An 18,949-nucleotide genomic window follows, 5' to 3' on the forward strand; every position below is an offset into this window, starting at 1 on the left:
CCCATCCTTCCAAAGATAACCACTATCTTGAAGCTGATCTGTGTGATACTCAAGCAAGTTGTTCAAATGATTACTATTTAAGTTGGATCTGAAGTTGCTTGTTTCTCTGAGAAACTGAAATGAACAGGGTTTTCCTGTTCAGGGAAAACCCTCCCCACTGCCTTGATTATTTTGTTTTATTCAATTGTGGTAAAATATACAAAACATGAGGGCTTCCCTGGTAGCTCAATTGGTAAAGAATCCACCTGCAGTGCAGGAGACCCTGGTTCAACTCGTGGGTCGGGATGATCCCCTGGAGAAGGGATAGGCTACCCACTTCAGTGTTCTTGGGTTTCCCTTGTGGCTCAGATAGTAAAGAATCCACCTGAAATGCGGGAGACCTGGGTTCAATCCCTGGGTTGGGAAGATCCCCTAGAGGAGAGTATAGCAACCCACTCCAGTATTCTTGCCTGCAGAATCCCCACGGAGCCTAATGGGCTACAGTCCATGGGGTCACAGAGTCAGACATGACTGAGCACCTAAGCACAGCACATACAAAACAGTATTCCTCATTTTAACCTGTGTAAGTGTATAATTCAGTGATGTTATATCTATGCACAAGGTTGTGTAACCATCAGCACTATCCATTTCTAAAACTTTTTTGTCCTCAACATAAACTCCTTACTCATTAGACAACAACTCCCTTTTCTCCCCTACCCTCCCATCAACCTGGGACAACCCAATTCTGCTTTTGGGCTCCATGAATTTGCCTCTGCTAGGGACCGCATATAAATGGAATCGTACAATATTTATTCTTCTGTGTCTGGTTTATTTCACTTAGCATAATGGTTTCCAAGTCCATCCATGTTGTGCTGCTGCTGCTGCTAAGTCGCGTCATGTCCGTATACCTAAATTTCCTTTTGATGGCTGCTGATATTTTTGGCAGGATTTTAGCATCATATAACCTTATTGTAACAGTCAGAATATAGGTACTGGGGCACAAGGAAAAACCCTGGTGATGTTTTCTATTTTCCTCTTCACGGCCCCAAGTCTGTCTCCCATAGTTGCCAGCAAAACTCGATCTTCATAAATTACTGAGCTCTTTCATGAGCGTCACCTATAAGCCATAGTGAGTTAATACGGTAAGGCAGGACCCTGTTCCCAGCTGTGCATCAAGACCCTGGAAGGCTGCCAGGCTCCTGGCTCTGAGACCATGCTTGCCACGAATTCTCTCTGCTGGGCTGAGTGGGCAGGTGCAGAGGAAGATGGCAACTGGATCTCAAAAGCAGCTGCTGCTCGCTGACCGGAAACGGCCATCACAAGCAGAGGGTCGAGTAGAAATGTTTTGGTAATGGTTTCTACAACTTCCCTCCTTGAAAAGAAACAATCTTTAAAATGACAGAGCCTCCAAAAAGAGAGAACACAAATTACAGTAATTGTATGTAGGATTTTAGAACAGTGCATTCTGCGACTTAATGGATGGATGACTTTTGAAGTCTGAAAGACTTGGATTCAGTAATACTACAGTTGAAAATCACTGGGTCATTTTATCTCCAAAGTTTTGTGTTTTAGAAAGAATTCTGCTTCACTTTCTGGGTATCTTTCCTCAGAAGAACTAATGCTTAAAAAATATTTTCTTATTTATTTATTTATTTTTTATCCAACTAAAATAAATAAATTTATTTTAAAAAATAAATAATTAAAAAATATTTTCTAAAAGTCTTAGAGTGAGATATTCTCTTTGAAATGAGAAAACAATTAATTAAAAGATTCATTTTTAGGACTTCCCTGGTGGTCAAGTGGCTAAGACTCTGAGCTCCCAATGCAGGGGGCCCTGGTTCAACCCCTGATCAGGGAACTAGATCCCACATTCTGCAGCTAAGAGTTCACATGCCACAACCACCAGCACAGCCACTTGCTGCTGCTGCTGCTGCTAAGTTGCTTCAGTTGTGTCCGACTCTGTGTGACTGCATAGACGGCAGCCCACCAGGCTCCGCCGTCCCTGGGATTCTCCAGGCGAGAACACTGGAGTGGGTTGCCATTTCCCTCTCCAGTGCATGAAAGTGAAAAGTGAAAGTGAAGTCGCTCAGTCGTGTCTGACTCTTAGCGACCCCATGTACTGTAGCCTACCAGGCTCCTCTGTCCATGGGATTTTCCAGGCAAGAGTACTGGAGTGGGGTGCCATTGCCTTCTCCATTCTTTAAAGCTTAGTACATGCCAGTTCCCCCGGTAGGTATTTTATACAAATGCTTAGTGTCTGTAACTGTTCTATGAAGTAGGCAACATATTCATTATCATTATACTTGAGGAAACCGAGGCTTAGCACAGTTGCAACATAAACAGCAAGACCAGGATTCAAGGCAGGCATTATCCAACAATGGTTACTGTATCCTAGGTCACTACGCTGCATCAGGTTATCAGAGGAAGTTCACAAAGGAAGGGTAATGGGAACAGTTTCGTCAAACACCTCGCTTTACCAGTCGCTCTGAGGCTCTTCCCTGTGCCCACTGGGCAGGTTAATCGCAGAGTCAGAGCAAGAACTGGAGCCTCCCACGGCCAAAAGACCCTAGTGCCTTCCTACAAGACAGCGTGCGCTTTCTTATAACCTACTGTATATCCAAACGCTTAAATACCCAAACTCTTCCCAATACTAAGGCCTAAAACAGTAAGTTGAAGAAGGACAAGCTGGCAGATGCGGTATCATGACTTTTCTAAAAAGAGATAAATGATTTGCTATTTCAAGGTGTTTACTAATGTTGCAACTACACTGTCAGAACTTCTTTAAAAAATTTTTTTTTATTTTTTATTAAGGTGTAGTTGATGTACAATATTGTTCAGGTGTACACCACAGTAATTCATAATTTTTAAACGTTATATTCCATTTATAGTTATAAAATATTGGCTTTTTCACTGCATTGTACAATATATCCTGTAGATTATTTATTTTTAGAAGCATTTCTTTCTTCACTGCATCCTATTTGCCTTCTCTTCTCCCTTCTTTTCCCCTTCTCGAGTTCCTCAGGCTGCCCTTCAACAGCAAAATATCCCTGGGTTGGGAAGATCCCCTGGAGAAGGGGATGGCAATCCACTCCAGTATTCTTGCCTGGAGAATCCCATGGACAGAGGAGTCTGGTGGGCTACAGTCCATGGGGTCGCAAAGAGTTGGACACGACTGAGTGACTAATACTCTCACTTCTTTCATCCCATTCCAAAGGCAATGCCTGTTTTGGATGATGCTGTCATCTGGTTAAAAGAAAGTTCCTTGGACCTACTAGAGAGGAATCAAAGCAGAATCTCAAAGACAGAAATACCCTACCCCCTTAACTGGTAATAGTAATCCTAAATTCTGTGCTGGCTCTGAGGAATTGGAGCAATTATTTGTGTTTCATCACCAAGATGAGTCCCTAGGTATCCTTAGTTATTTTTTTCTATCTTTAATGTTAATGTCCAATGTTTTTTGTTTTTGTAAATTTCACTGAAGTAGTAGCTCAGATGGGAGACCTGGGTTGGATCCCTGGGTCGGGAAGACCCCCTGGAGAAGGGAAAGGCTACCCTCTCCAGCGTTCTGGCCTGGAGAGTCCCATAGACCGAGGAGCCTGGCGGGCTACAGTCCACGGGGTTGCAAAGAGGTGAACATGACTGAGCCACTAACACTTTCACTTTGCTAGTTTCTTTACAACATGTGTTAATTTTTCTGTAGAGCAAAGTGATTCAGTTACACACACACATATACACAGACATATGCATATGTGCACGCACACACACACACACACACACACGGGGGACACATGTATATATGGGGGCTCAGAGTCAGACACAATTGAGTGACTAACACTTTCACTTTTACGTTCATTGTTTATTTACAGTGTGTGTTAATTTCTTCTGTACAGCAAAGTGACTCAGTTGTGTATGTGTGTATATATATATATATATTCTTTTTCATTCTCTTTTCCTTTATGGTTTGTCACAGGATATTGACGACAACTCCCTGTGCTATACAGTAGGACCTTGTTATTTATCAAGAATTCTTATTCAAAATGGACCTCTAGGCGTATCTAAGCTTTGCTCCTGGTTGACACCCATGAAACAGCTAAATGTGCCATTGCATAGCTTACACTTTTCTATGTTTGGGAAGATAGTGACTGTGCAGCTGTGAGGAATTGACACAGGACATTGTCAACCTCAATTCATTCAGCCATCTCCTGCGTTACTCAAGGGCCATCAGTGGTGGCTCCAATGCATTTTAATCCTCAGGATCCAGTTGGCTCCTCAAGCAGTTTAGCTGCTGCTGTATTTCAGGGTGTCGAAGGCGGGTGGGATGAGAAAGGAGATAGTAGGCATCTCCTGAGAACTGATGGAGTTTATGTTCACACTCTGCTGCTCAAGACACTTCTACTAAGTTTTGCAGAGGCCTGGTTTTGCAGAGAAGGCACACAGGAGCCCAGGGTCAAATGCTGGGGTGGCTGAATGCTGGAAAGGAGTAGCAGCTGGTCTGCCCAGCAGGCTCTTTCCTTCTGAGGAGAGCATGCCTGGAGGTCCTGTTCTGTGAACCCATCAGTGGGGTTCCCACAGCCCCAGTGAGTGGGAGGCACAGCCCGCTACAAAACACACACACCTGGACATGACAGCAGTGGCGGTTTTATCTGCAAAACAGGAAAGCCTTATATAGCAAAACCTCAATTAACAGGAAGCCAAGAATCCAAACCTCTCATTAACCAGTGACTCTTGTAACCAACTGATCAGGCATCTCAAATACTTGTACTTCATGTTCCTGCTGTTAAAAAAAAAAACAAAAACCCAAACCTCAGAGCTCAGTATGCACCCGCTTTCGGAAAGTACGAGAGATCTTTTGATATCTCTCGCTATATGGTACTTATCCCCTGGCTTCCTTTGACCATTTTTATTACTAATATCCCTTTGCCTTAATCACACTCTCTACTTATCCTACAGCATTTGTATACTATGCATTTTTACAAATGGCTTCACAATTCCTTCTGAAACAAAACAAGAGGAAAGTACTAATTTGAAATACATTTCCCCCCCTGCTAAATGTAGCCTCCTTAAAAGGTCCACAAAAAAAATGGTTTGTTCATTTCTGCCTGCTAATTACCTCTGTCTCTGTAAACTGCAGTAACTTCGTGTAACCTGTGTAACACTGCCTGCCCTGCCACATCTGAAACCTGGGTCTGTACGTGCAAGAATATTTCCTCTTTGTCTATTCTCTACGTCAGCCCCATCCCGCCTTTAGTTGGAAGACTGAAAGCCCTCTGTCTTTTTTACTGCCATATTTCTTAAATGCAAATTCTTGAAAATGAATCTTCTAAATATTTTGGAGTCCACCCTATTTCTTTATTTTCTCTGGTTCTAGTTCTATTCAGTTCTGTGTTTGTTTAGCAGCAATGGCAATAAATTTTTTTTAAATTTTAATTTGTGTAATTTTAAGTTGTCCAATTCAGTGGCTTTTAGTATATTTAAAGCTGTGCACCATCATTGCTATCTAATTCCAGAACATTTCATCACCCCAAAAAACAATCTTGCACCCTGTAGCAATCATTCCTCAATCTTCTCTTTCCCAAGCTCCTGGCAACCAATGATCTACTTTCTCTCTTTATAGATTGGTGTATTCTGTATATTTCATATGTATGTAATCATACAGTGTATGATCTTTCTTGACTGGCTTCGTTCACTTAGCATCATGTTTTCAAGGTTTATCCATATCCATATATATATACCCATATGTATCAGTACTTTGTTCCTTTTTATGGCCAAATAATATTCCATGGTGTGGATGGACCCCATCTGTCTAGGGTGGTCATAACTTTCCTTCTAAGGAGTAAGTGTCTTTTAATTTCATGGCTGCAATCACCATCTGCAGTGATTTGGAGCCCCCCAAAATGAAGTCTGCCACTGTTTCCACTGTTCACCAGTTGATGGATACTTGGGAATAGTTTCTTCGTTACTAAATTCCCTTGCCTCCTTGATTTCTTCACATCAATGTGTAATTTATACTATGCCCAGGACTACTCCTTTCTTTCTTGGCCACTCTGCACTGCTCGTGGGGTCTTAGCTCCCCAATCAGGGGCTGAACCTCTGCCCCCTGCAATGGGAGCACAGAGTCCTAAGCACTGACTCACTCGTGAAGTCCCAGCACTGCTTTCTTAAGCAATTCTGATCACAACATCCTGTATTAAAAAACCTGTGAAGACTCGCCAGTGGTTGACCTACAGAAAGAAGTCCTCTCCATCCTCCTATTTTAGTCCCCTTGTCTTTATTTCCTTACACAGATGTCCTGAGTGGACAGATTCTCACGCCACGCACCTTCCCACTCGGCTCCAAACAGTGTAACCTCCTCCCTGTACAAATGGTGAGTTCCCTCCAGTCTTCCCTTTGAAGCCTTCCCCAAGGCTCTCTGAGAAAACAGACCATGCTTCAGCACTGTCTACATTTTCCTTCATTAAAATAGCCATGATCTGATATGATAACTGTTTACCCCTTGATCGTCACTCCTGCATACAGTATGAGCACTTTGAGGAAAACCCACGTTTCTTATTCTGTAGCTCACTCAAAGAAGATGCATGATCAGTGATTATTTATTTCACGTGTGTACCTTTATTGGCCAGCAAGGAGATCAAGCCAGTCAATCCTAAAGGAAATCAACCCTGAATATTCACTGGAAGGAGTGGTGCTGAAGCTGAAACTCCAATACTTTGGCCACCTGATGCGAAGAGAGGACTCTGGAAAAGACCCTGATGCTGGGAAAGATTGAAGGCAGGAGGAAAAGGGGACGACAAAGGATGAGATGGTTGGATGGCATCAGTGACTCAATGGACATGAGTTTAAGCAAACTCAGGGAGACAGTGAAGGACAGGGAAGCCTGGCTTGCTGCAGTTCATGGGGTCTCAAAGAACTGGACATGAAAGAGATGGGAATACCAGACCACCTGACCTGCCTCTTGAGAAATCTGTATGCAGGTCAGGAAGCAACAGTTAGAACTGGACATGGAACAACAGACTGGTTCCAAATAGGAAAAGGAGTACATCAAGGCTGTATATTGTCACCCCGCTTATTTAACTTATATGCAGAGTACATCATGAGAAACACTGGGCTGGAAGAAGCACAAGCTGGAATCAAGATTGCCGGGAGAAATATCAATAACCTCAGATATGCAGATGACACCACCCTTATGGCAGAAAGGGAAGAACTAAAGAGCCTTTTGATGAAAGTGAAAGAGGAGAGTGAAAAAGTTGGCTTAAAGCTCAGCATTCAGAAAACTAAGATCATGGCATCTGGTCCCATCACTTCATGGCAAATAGATGGGGAAACAGTGGAAACAGTGTCAGACTTTATTTTTGGGGGTTCCAAAATCACTGCAGATGGTGACTGCAGCCATGAAATTAAAAGATGCTTACTCCTTGGAAGGAAAGTTATGACCAACCTAGACAGAATATTAAAAAGCAGAGATATTACTTTGCCAACAAAGGTCCGTCTAGCCAAGGCTGTGGTTTTTCCAGTAGTCATGTATGGATGTGAGAGTTGGACTATAAAGAAAGCTGAGTGCCGAAGAATTGATGCTTTTGAACTGTGGTGTTGGAGAAGGCTCTTGAGAGTCCCTTGGACTGCAAGGAGATCCAACCAGTCCATCCTAAAGGAAATTAGTCCTGGGTGTTCATTGGAAGGACTGATGTTGAAGCTGAAACTCCAATACTTTGGCCGCCTGATGTGAAGAACTGACTCACTAGAAAAGACCCTGATGCTGGGAAAGATTGAAGGCGGGAGAAAAAGGGGATGACAGAAGATGAGATAGTTGGATGGCATCACCAACTCAATGGACATGAGTTTGGGTAGGCTTCAGGAGTTGGTGATGGACAGGAAGACCTGGCGTGCTGTGGTTCATGGGGTTGCAAAGAGTTGGACATGACTGAGTGACTGAACTGAACTGAACTAGCGCCTGAAGAACAACAGCAACCTTTGTTTACCCTTTAGTAGGAAACTTTGATGGAGTTAAAGAGCCCAGCGCTCAGAGTTTCCACTGGGAAGATGAAGTCAGCTACTTTGTGACTCGGCTCCTCAATCCCCTGAGGAAAGAGAGCAGAGGGGATTATTTCAGGCTGTGACTACTGAAGTAATACTGGAAGGGACCTCATTCCAGATAACAGGTTTTGTCAACAGTATCTTCTTTTGATGTCTGGCAGTCCCAGAATCTGGCAACTACTGTTGTCCTCCCTTGAATACAATTGCCAAGTTAGAGCGAGGGTGCTTGGCTGATTTGTGGTCAGAGGTGGCGCCGCCAGAATGAACGACTCTCTTCCTCCTTCTGCCACTGCTGCCCGAGGAAGGGCCCAAATGGAAGGGAGCAACTCTGGACTTGACCATTCGACTCCCATGGGGACATGGCCCGCAATAAAGTATACTTTTGTGTAAGTTGTGTGTGCAAGAAGGAAAACTCTTTCTTCTTCTCGCTATAAATGCATATTTATAGATGCATTCTCTCTGAAAGTCTGAGGGGCGCAGGGGAAGGGAGCAAAGCAAGCCTTCCCCCGACCCTGCTGTCTGCTGGGGGCTGCAGGCAAAGACCCAGCCAGGTGCCTGGGAGCTCTCAATTGCTTTCTGTCTTCCGGAGCAACTCACCCCACACCTGTGGGCAGAGAGAGGGTACTGCCACCAGCGCAGGACCTCTGGGCTTAACAGAACCCAGGAGAAGAGAAGAGGACCATGCGTGTTCAGCATCAACATCAGGGCATCATCTGCGGGGCCCAGGGCAAAATTAAATGGGGACAGCTCATTCAAAAAGTAGGGAGAATTTCAAGACAAAAGCATTAAATCCAGCATGGAGCCCTTCTGAGATGGGCATGAAGCCAGCCCCGGGCAGGGTTATATATCAGATACACATTTTTTCTCAGAATCATGTAGAAAACAAGAACATATATCTCATTACAGAACATGAACAACAAACAAAATTGCTTTAACATTTTTTTTTACTATAGTGTAGCTTATGTTAATATAACAGTTGTATATCTATGTGCCAGACACAGTTCTAAGTGCTTTGCAAATACTGACCCATGTTTTTCTTCTTGAAACTCTGTGAGGTAGGTACTATAATAGCCATTTTATAGATGAGGAAATAGAGGTATAGGAATTCAAGTAAATTTCTGGTTGAGTCTGCTTCTAACCACTATACTTGCTGCCTCTCTGATCAAAACAGAAACCTATTTATTTTATTATAAGGCTCTGCATCAACATATTCTGAAAAATGAGTTTTAAAGGGTATTTTTTTTGTCGTTGTTCCTAAAAGAGAGGGGGTTTAATTAATTGCAGGTATCTGTAGAGAACTCCACATATCTTTTAGATTTCTGCCACCCAACTATCTCTGTTGGTTCCTGCCCTAAATACTTTCTTCAAGCCTCTTAGTCACAATGATTCAAAAACACATCTGAGAAACAAACAAATATACAAAAAGACATCCCTAAATGAACAACAGATCAACAAGTATTACTACTCCCACCTCTGTTCAAATAACAAGATAGCCCTCATGCAAAGCAGGTACGATCCTTAACAAACAAATAAACAAACAGCATTTAGTGTGCTGTCAAGAATGCCTCTCCACTTATTAGTCCCAAAAACAATCAGCATTTTTAAAAAAAATTTATATTGGTGTATAGTTGATTTACAATGCTGTGTTAGTTTCAGGTGTACAGCAAAGTAATTCAATTATACATATACAGATTCTTTTCCCATATAGATAATTACAGAGTACTGAGTAGAACTCACTATGCTGTATAACAAGTCCTTTATGGATAGTAACAACTAGCATTTTGAATGTGAAGAAAAGGTTAAGTTGGGTTTTGTCCTATAAATGTAAGTATAAAAAAATTTTAGAAAGCATTTTATTCAAAGTGCTCAAATACAAAGTTATGGTGTGTCTGGAAGAGACTTGAATTCTATGGAAGCTTCCTCTATTCATTTGTGTTTACTTTTCACAAGATGTTGGATTAATGCCTTGTTTCTGTATTTTATTTACCTCTGTTTGTGCTTTAATTTCCTGAAAAGGAATTAGGAATCTGGACCAGAGCCTCATTGATAATAAGACAGCATTTTTTTTTTTCATTGAATCTGAACTGATCCACACCAAATGATATATTGAAGAATATTAAAGAAAAACATCTCACAGTATAAAGACATATTTTAAAATATTTTTTCCCCCTAAAAAGTAGCTACTTCAGGGCCTTTAAAGCTCACTTGAAAAATACTGAAAGCAGGGAGGAACTTTCCTGGTGGCCCAGTGGTTAAGAATCTGCCTCGCAGGGCAGGAGACACGGGTTCGATCCAATGTCAGGGAAGTAAGATCCCGCGTGCCTTGGAACAGCCCATGTGCTTCCTCTTTGAGCCTGTGCTGCAACTGGAGAGTCCTGCACCATGGTAGGTCTGCACACCGCAGCAAAGACCCCATGCCGCCAAATAAATAGATAAGGACCGGAAACACGGAAAGGAGGGAAAGATGCCTAGAGCCTCTCATACATGTTTCCCACCTGTAACCTTGGGTTTCTGGCCTGCGTTATGCTGCATTTGTGAAAAGCAAAACACTCTGGCATTTTGAACATGCCAGAGATTTCCCTGGGCATCTGTCATCTTCAACTGTTTTGCTGTAAACGGTTTCCAATTGCACTGACTCATTTTCCAACCCTCCCATCTCTTCCTCTATCTTTTTCTAGTGTGTGAGGTCATTACTTATACAATGCTCTCATCAGAACAGCATGTTGCAAAACACCCTTTTCTAATAGCAAACTTAAAGAGAAAGAAATCCACCTATCCACCGATTCACTGAAACTTCTAATGAGGGAGGTATGGGCAGTTGGGAATCAGAGAAATAGGTGAGGGAGATTAAGAGGTATAAACTTTCAGTTACAAAATAAATGAGTCATGGATACGACGAAATCAACAGTATGGGGAATAGGGTCAATAATGATGTAATATCTTTGTATGGTGATAGACGGCAACTAGACTTGTCATGGTGATCATTTTGTAATGTCTAGAAATTTTCAATCACTATGCTGGGCACCAGGACCTAACACAGTCCTTAAGGTCAATTATACTTCAAAAGCAAACAAACCCATAGAAAAAGAGATCAGGTTTGTGGTTACCAGAGGCAGGGGTTGGGGAGGGGGGAATTGGGTGAAGACAGTCAAAAGATACAAATTTCCAGTAATAATTAATACTAGGGATGTAATAAACAACATGATTAATATAATCAATTCTACTGAATGTTATATATGAAAATTGTTAAAGAGAGTAAATCCTAAGAGTTCTTATCACAAGGGAAAAAATTTTTCCTTTTTCTTTTCTTTTGTATTTGTATGAGACAGATGTTCAATAAACTTATGGTGATAATCATCTCATGATGTATGTAAGTCAAATTCTTATTGTAAAATACAGCACCTAAAATTTGTACAGTGCTGTATGTCAATTATATCTCAATAAAACTGGAAGAAAAATATTAAATATCAAACAAAAAACAATTTCCGATCAGAATAACCCATCCTGGGTTCTTATGTCTCCATGAAAGTTTCATTCAAGGAGGCCAAAGGCTGCTTCACTTTGAATATATTCTGTTTTTTCCTTGAATTGACAGACTTGTTACAGGAAAGTCAACTGACCCTTGGGGACAATACTTTCTTTCTTCTTCTTTTAATTGGAAAAGTCAGAAAGAAAGAAAACAACAGAATATAATATAGCCAACATTAGCACTCACAAGAAAATATCAAACTTATAATTTCTTTTGAAAAATAAATAATACCAATTAAGCTGTAGTCCCCTTGACCTCCTTCCTGATTCAATTTCCCTTAATTTCTCCCTGAAAGTCACCACCATGAGGATTTCATCATGGTATCTGTCAGCCCATTCTTTTACTTCAGCTATAAACATATATTCTTTATAAATAACATATACTATTGGTTGCATGATACAAACATAGCATTATGTCTTGCCAAGACAGGACTGAACTACCTTAATCTTTGGAGATAAGAGAGGATAACATTTCCTTGAATTATGACCTCTGTTTTAGAAACAGTTCCCTGGAACACATAAAATAGGTGAACAAGGACCTACTGTGTAGCTCAGGGAAATATACTTACTGTTTTGTAGTCATCTGTAGTGGAAAAGAATCTGAAAAAGAATAAAAATAAAACCAAATTATTTTGCTGTACACTTGAAACTAACACAACATTGTAGATGAAATACACTTCAATTAAAAATCTAATGCTAGGAGATTTAAACCAAAAACAGACAAACAAAAGAACACCCAACTGTTCCCTGGAGTAAATTTTAACTTCCAGAGTAATCATAGTAGATCTCTATTACAGACATGAATTCTGGAGGTGAACTCTTTTGCCGTGATAATTTTACAAGTTTCGGCTAGAAAAGAAAACCAGGTTGGGATTATCTGTTACTGAAGATCTGTGAAGTTGAGGGAAGCTTACTTTGGGATATTTCTGATGTTAGGATTTTTCTGTCAAGTTGATTTTTTTTCTGCAGCTATCAAAACATTCAAGTGGTCACACCGTGAAAACACAAATACTTTGTATATTTTAAATCCTCGGATACAAGATGTTATTGTAGTCGCAGCTACATATGTCCAACTGTAGGGTTTCCAAGCTGATGTGACGCAAGTCTTAACAGAATTAAAATGCAAATTAGTCATAGTATTTATAAATTCACTTTTCTTTTCTATATGGAAAAATTTAATGATTGGCAGAAATAGGCACCGGAATTAAAAGTTCCTCAAACATATATAATTCTATACTTCAGTCTTAAAGAAGACTCTGATAGTACTAGATGAAGATAGCTGAATACCTCAACAGTTTTGAATGTTAACGCTACCTCGCGTCGTTGACTTAATCAAAGTTGCTGTGTTAATAAATCTAGTAGAGTAGTGCCACCTCGTGACCGAAATGCTCAACTACACTACGTGGGATTTCAGGGAGGAAGACCTTGATTTCTTTAAAAGGCTCGTTCCTGCAGCGGGGTTACTGGTAACTGGATTGAGTGTTCACCAGTAGTGGGATAAGCCATCCCTGCTTTCCCAAGACTGTCCGGGGACATGCGATTCTTTTGGTTTAAAGAAGGTTTAAAGCCAGGACAGTCAGATAAACCGGGACCAACTGGTCCCCTACTAAGTACGACGCGCTGCGTGGGCGCTCAGGATGCAGCAGCGGGGGAGAGCAAGCCGCCGTCTACGGAGTGTGTGCCAGGGCTGGGGGCGAGCGGGCAGCGGGGACGTGCCCTCACCGGGCGCAGCAGGTCGCTGTAGGCCACGCAGGTGACCAGTTAGGCTACCGTGCTGCACCGAACTGAACTGAAAGTCTCTTGGCGGCTCTTTTCGGTTGAGTGTTGCGGATGGAGGAAGTGACATTTGAACCGGGAGCTGAATGACGGAGGCGACGGGCACGTGCAGACACAAGGAAGCGCGCGCTGGGCCAAGAGAAGAGTTAGGGCCAAGTCCCCGGGTCTGGGATACGTTTTTTGGTGTGTTTAGGGACCCGATGTGACTTGCGTCTAGTGGGTGTGTGAGCTTGCTAGGGCTTCCTCACAAATCACCACAAACTAAGCAGCTTAAAATGACGGGAATGTGTCGCTTCGCAGTCTGGGGGCCAGAGGTCTAAGATCAAGCGGGCGGCAGGCTGCACGGCCCCTGAAGACCCCGGGGAGGGTCCTTCCGCGCCTCTTTCCGGCCCCCGGTGGGCGCTGGAAGGCCCTGCGGCTGCGCCCGGCACTGACGGCTCGGACTGCGTCCTCACCCGGGGTCCTGCCTGCGCCTCAGTCTCGGGCTGGCTCTTCCCTCTGCTTTAAGGGGGAAGGCGGCCCCTCTTCTCCAGCACCCCGTCCCCCGCTCTGGGAAGACTGAAACGGGCCTCTGTTAACGCGCCCGGGATGTGTATCCACCACTCAGAGGGCATCAACAAGGGTGAATGCCGGGGCCTCTCCTCTGTCTTTTTTCTACTCTGGAATCAGTGCGTCCTATAATAGAAAGAAGAATCCGCCTGCATTGCGAGACCCCAGTTCCATCCCTAGGTCGGAAGATCCCCTGGAGAAGAGGTAGGCTACCCGCTCCAGGCTTCTTGGGCTTCCCTGGAGGCTCAGATGGTAAAGAATCTGCCTGCAATGCGGGAGACCTAGGTTCAATCCCTGGGGTGGGAAGATCCCCTGGAGAAGAAAATGCCAACCCACCCCAGTGTCCTGGCCTGGAGAGTCCCCGTGGACGGAGGAGCCTGGCGGGCTACAGTGCATGGGGTCGCAAAGAGTTGGACAGGACTGAGTGGCTTTCCTTCTATGGATAAAATTAGCTTTGTCTTATCCTAAAATATCTTGACTCATTTATTTTGTTGTTTACAACAGTAAAGTTTATTTGTTTTGGGTGGACAGACTTACGAATTGTGACATCGTGTAGAGTCGTATAACCACTTCCAGAGCAACTCCATCAGTCCCCCAAGTCCTATCATGCTACCCGCTTTGTACATGTAACCTTTTAAAGTAAATTATTTATTTTTCCTTATTCTTAGGCACTTGATCCTTATCAACAGGTGCATCGTAAGCGTTGATTTGGCACTTCAGAAAGACGGATCAGTGGCTCTCTGTAATACCAGTGTAAAAGATCCTTTTTACTCCGGGCCCACCAGATCTCCGACAGCGCCTTGTCATGGGCACAGATGTTGTCTGTGTCCAGCAGGATTCAGTTTGCTCTTTGATCTCACTCCTTGCTTATGTGCACAGGAGCTCAGCGCTCTTTGTGTTTCTTCCACTCCTGCTCATAAAATAGTCATGGGCCTCCCCACCCTTTGCACTGTTCTTTAAATGTGTTCAAGCGACTCTTTAAGCACGGTGTCCAGATTGAGACGCAGTGGCCCTGATGTTGACACCCTGGCCCTAGCTGGGACACACGTTCTTCCTCCCCAGATTCTGTCTAAAACGGCAGTAGCATTTTTTCTTTTCTCAGCAGTGATTCACTGTTTACTTCAATGAGTATCTGGTCAACTATACAATTAAAAAAAAAATTAACACAGGGCTGCTTGCTAGTTCTTTCAGTCCTTACGCTGTATATCTGGCATGGGGATTTTTGCATCCAAGTAAAGAATTTTATATTTGATCTTTCTAATGTTTTCAGTGTAAAATTTGGCCAGAGTTCCCGCTTGTGGACACGGGTCTGCATTATGTCTGTGCGCCTCTTCCTTGGTTTTCCAGGAAGGGTGGAAGGGAGGCAGGCGTTTATTGCTCCCTGCCACGTCACACCTCTCTTTAACCCCAACGCCCTTCTTCTCTTGTTTTCTCCTGTATCTTCACAGGTGAAAGATACGGCAGCTGGTGTCACCCAAAAATGGAATGAGAAAGGAGGCAAAGAGACAGGCTAGTGGGGGAAAAAAAGGCTTACAATTGGGCTATTACCTTATTATGATGTATTAGGCAAGATATAGAAGTAGCATGGTCTGGTCTAAAGAATAAAAGAAATGATCTGTTAGTAATAGATTGGTACATAATGAGTTCCGTGTAAAAATGGGGAGGAATGGATTGGATTAAACAACAGGAATTCTCTTACTCTGTTGATACGATGTATAAAACAGGTAACTAATGAGAACCTAACTATGAGCACAGGGGACTCGACTCGGTGCTCTGTGGTGACCTACATGGGAAGGAAATGCAAAAAGGAGGGGAGATATATAAACATGGGCTTCCCTGGTGGTTCAGACGGTGAAGAATCCGCCCGAAATGCGGGAGACCTGGGTTTGATCCCTGGGTTGGGAAGATCCCCTGGAGGAGGGAATGGCAACCCACTCGAGTATTCTTGCCTGGAGAAGCCCATGGACAGAGGAGCCTGGTGGGCTACAGTCCATGGAGTTGCAGAGTTGGACACAACTGAGCGACTGAGCCCGGCACACACACACATAAACATACAGCTGACCCATTTGGCCCTGCAGCAGAAACTAGCACGACATTGCAAAGCAACTCTGCTCCAATACAAAGTAATAACAGCCTTTATTTTCCAAAGAAAACATTACACGAATTCTGCTTGTCTCCCTTACATGTATGCTTTAGTAAGAACACAGAGAACATTTTATAGGATTTATTTTTAGGGTATTCTGTAATTTTGTGTCACTATTCCTATCTATCATCTATTTAATTTTTTTGTAAGACACAAGATGAGATCGATCCTCTTGACAAGTTAAAAAATCCACAACACAGTGCTGTTAACCACAGGCATAATGTTGTACTGCAGAAATTACTCATCTTGCATAACTGAAGGTATACGATCCCTTTGATTTAAACATTTTTGATAATAGTGTGCTTTCATACCAAACATATTATTTACTCTAATTTCAGAACCATACATGTTTATTAAACACCAAAGGCATTTTATTTCCTATGAAATTATTCCTAATATATAAAATGGGAAAATAAGATACACACACATGTGCTACTACCCAGATCTTACAAATAACATTTTTGTTATATTTGTCACCGATTTTGGAAACAGAAAGCAAAACATTTCACGGGTTGAGTCAAAGCTCTGCCTGTGTCCCTTTGTGCCTCCTTCAGATTCACTTACCCGCCCCTCCCCCTCCTCCCTCCTCCGCCTCCCCCCTCTCCCCCTCGCCCCTCCCCTCCCCTCCCCCTCCTCCTCCCCCCTCCTCCCCCCTCCTCCCCCGCTGCAGTAACCAGCTGTTATTATTACCATGATGATTCCTATAGCCCTGTTCATTCATCTTGGCTGCCTTATCACATTTCATTTATGAATATTCCAAATTTAAATGTTTCCCTCTTGGTGATTACTTAGATGATTTTGGAAAAGTTTTGATGCTAAGAAGCGGCCACTGTAAACATGTATGTATGTCCTCTAGGTCCTCAGTGGCCCAGTGTCTGCTCTTCAAAGAGCTGTAAGCATCTCTGCTCTCACCGGCAGCCTCTTTATCTGTGCACTCCACACTTTTACACACTCTCGGTACTGTCAGTCTTTATATTTTGGTCGATTTTATGAATGCAAAGCCAGACATCATTGTTGTTTTCCATCTTTTCAATGTCTTTCTTTCTTTTTCTTTTTTTTCAAAGCAACTTTATATTGAAGTATAATTGACTTATGATGTGTTAATTTCAGGTGTACAGCAAAATGATTAAGTTACACTATATGTATCTATTTTTTTATCAGATTCTTTTTCATTATAGGTTTTATTACAAGATATTGAATATAGTTCCTTGTGCCATACAGAAAGTCCTTATTGTTCTTCTATTTTATGTATAGAACTTTTCACTTTCTTGATATCAGTTTTATTGAGATATAACTTACATACCATACAAATAACTCTTTAAAAAGCATACACTTTAGTAGTTTTACTTATTTCCACTTTTTAATAGTGTCTTTTTTCATACAGAGTTTTCAGGGATTGATGTAAACTCATTGAGCTTCACTTCCCTTTACTGTTTATGCTTTTTGTATCTTAATGCAAGATTTCCTTCCTGAACACAATTGGAAAAGGTTATTCTCCTACATTTTCTTCTGGAATTTAAAATATTTTGCTTATCACATTTAGGTTTTTAGTTTCCCTAAAATAGAATTTTATGTATGTTGTGATCTAAGCGATCTAAATTACACTTAAAAAAAAAATTACAGATAAACAATTGATCCAAAAGTATTTGAATAGTTCATTCTTTCCCAATGATTTGTAGTGTTAGTTCAGCGATATTTTGTGTTTCTATATTTACTTTATAAAATGTGTTAACTGCCTTTTTGTCTTTACCGTGTGAAAATCTCAAAGTCTTAATCATTAGACTTTACAATGGTATTTCTTAGAGCAAGGACATCCCCTATCTTTCTGGTAAAAAGGTTTGATTTCTTGGCCCTTTGCTCTTCCAAATAAAGTTTAACACTGGCTTGCCAAGTTCCATATAAAGCTTTAATAAAATTTATAATGAATTTTGTTGAGTTCCTAGATTAATCTAGAGAGAATTGACGTGTTTATTACAGTGGGTATTCCCAGCCATGGTCTATCTAACTGGCAGCTTCTTTAATTCCTGTCCCTGCTTCCAACTTGAGATGGATGTGCAAATACGGCCATTTGTCTTTTAGTTCTTTCCCTTTTCCTTGCTTTCTTTCTTTATTTTTTTATTAGCCATTTGTTTTATTTGCTTAAAATACAGTTCTATCTTTTCTTATTTTTACTACATTATTACAGAAATGCCAGTTCAAGTACTTAAGTCCATTGGTCTTTTATGATTTTCTTTGGGGCTTAAAATCTAAGAAAAGTTATAATTTCACTATAGTATGATAAATATAATATTCAGAATAATTTTCCAAAGAATGTTTAAATTTAAATATTGATCATTGTTACATTTCTAGAAAGTCAGTTATAATAACCTGAAGGTAATTTTCTGGAAGAGCCATTTAAAAATAGCATTAAACTGGGTAAAAATATTTCACAAAGATAAGTGCCTTACATATTGTACAATGAAAGTTAGACATGTATACAAGTGATAATCTTTTGTGCCTTGGTTTTAAAGCACCCTAGAACCAAGATAATTGATAACAGCCAGGGAATTAAGACAAAATTAATGTGTTCATTCTTAAATTACAATATAGAGTGACAAAAGAGCACTTTGAGAGTTTTTGGCTTGTTTTACCAAGTGAAATTTACTTGGTGGATTACAGGATTCTATAAGAGTTCTGATGATCATATTGTTGCTGTTGTTCAGTCGCTAGGTCGTATCTGACTCTTTGTGACCCCATGGACTGCAGCAACGCCAGGGTTCCCTGTCCTTCACTATCTCCCTGAGTTTGCTCAAACTCATGTCCATTGAGTGGGTGATGCCATTCAACCATCTCATCCTCTGTCATCCCCTTCTCCTCCCACCTTCAATCTTTCCCAGCATCAGGGTCTTTTCTAATGCGTCAGTTCTTTGCATCAGGTGGCCAAAGTATTGGAGCTTCAGCTTC

General features: G+C 41.7%; 1 protein-coding gene across 2 annotated transcripts in view; it reads right to left on the reverse strand.

Annotated features, from left to right (window-relative positions):
• The window catches only part of CCBE1 (collagen and calcium binding EGF domains 1), a 401,394-nt gene extending 387,998 nt beyond the window's left edge, over positions 1–13,396 (reverse strand). For both annotated transcript variants that reach the window (XM_081563022.1, XM_081563021.1), the window contains exons 1-2: positions 13,261–13,396; positions 12,108–12,138 (exon numbers count right to left, since the gene is read on the reverse strand). In XM_081563022.1, coding sequence (XP_081419148.1) covers positions 12,108–12,138; positions 13,261–13,384 — 155 coding nt within the window. In that variant the 5' untranslated portion in view covers positions 13,385–13,396. The remainder of the gene's footprint in view (positions 1–12,107; positions 12,139–13,260) is intronic.
• Positions 13,397–18,949: the final 5,553 nt, after the last annotated feature.

The sequence above is a fragment of the Giraffa tippelskirchi genome, chromosome 14, assembly GCF_054371585.1.
Source record: "Giraffa tippelskirchi isolate mGirTip1 chromosome 14, T2T-mGirTip1v1.2.pri, whole genome shotgun sequence".
Taxonomy (NCBI): Eukaryota; Metazoa; Chordata; class Mammalia; order Artiodactyla; family Giraffidae; genus Giraffa; species Giraffa tippelskirchi.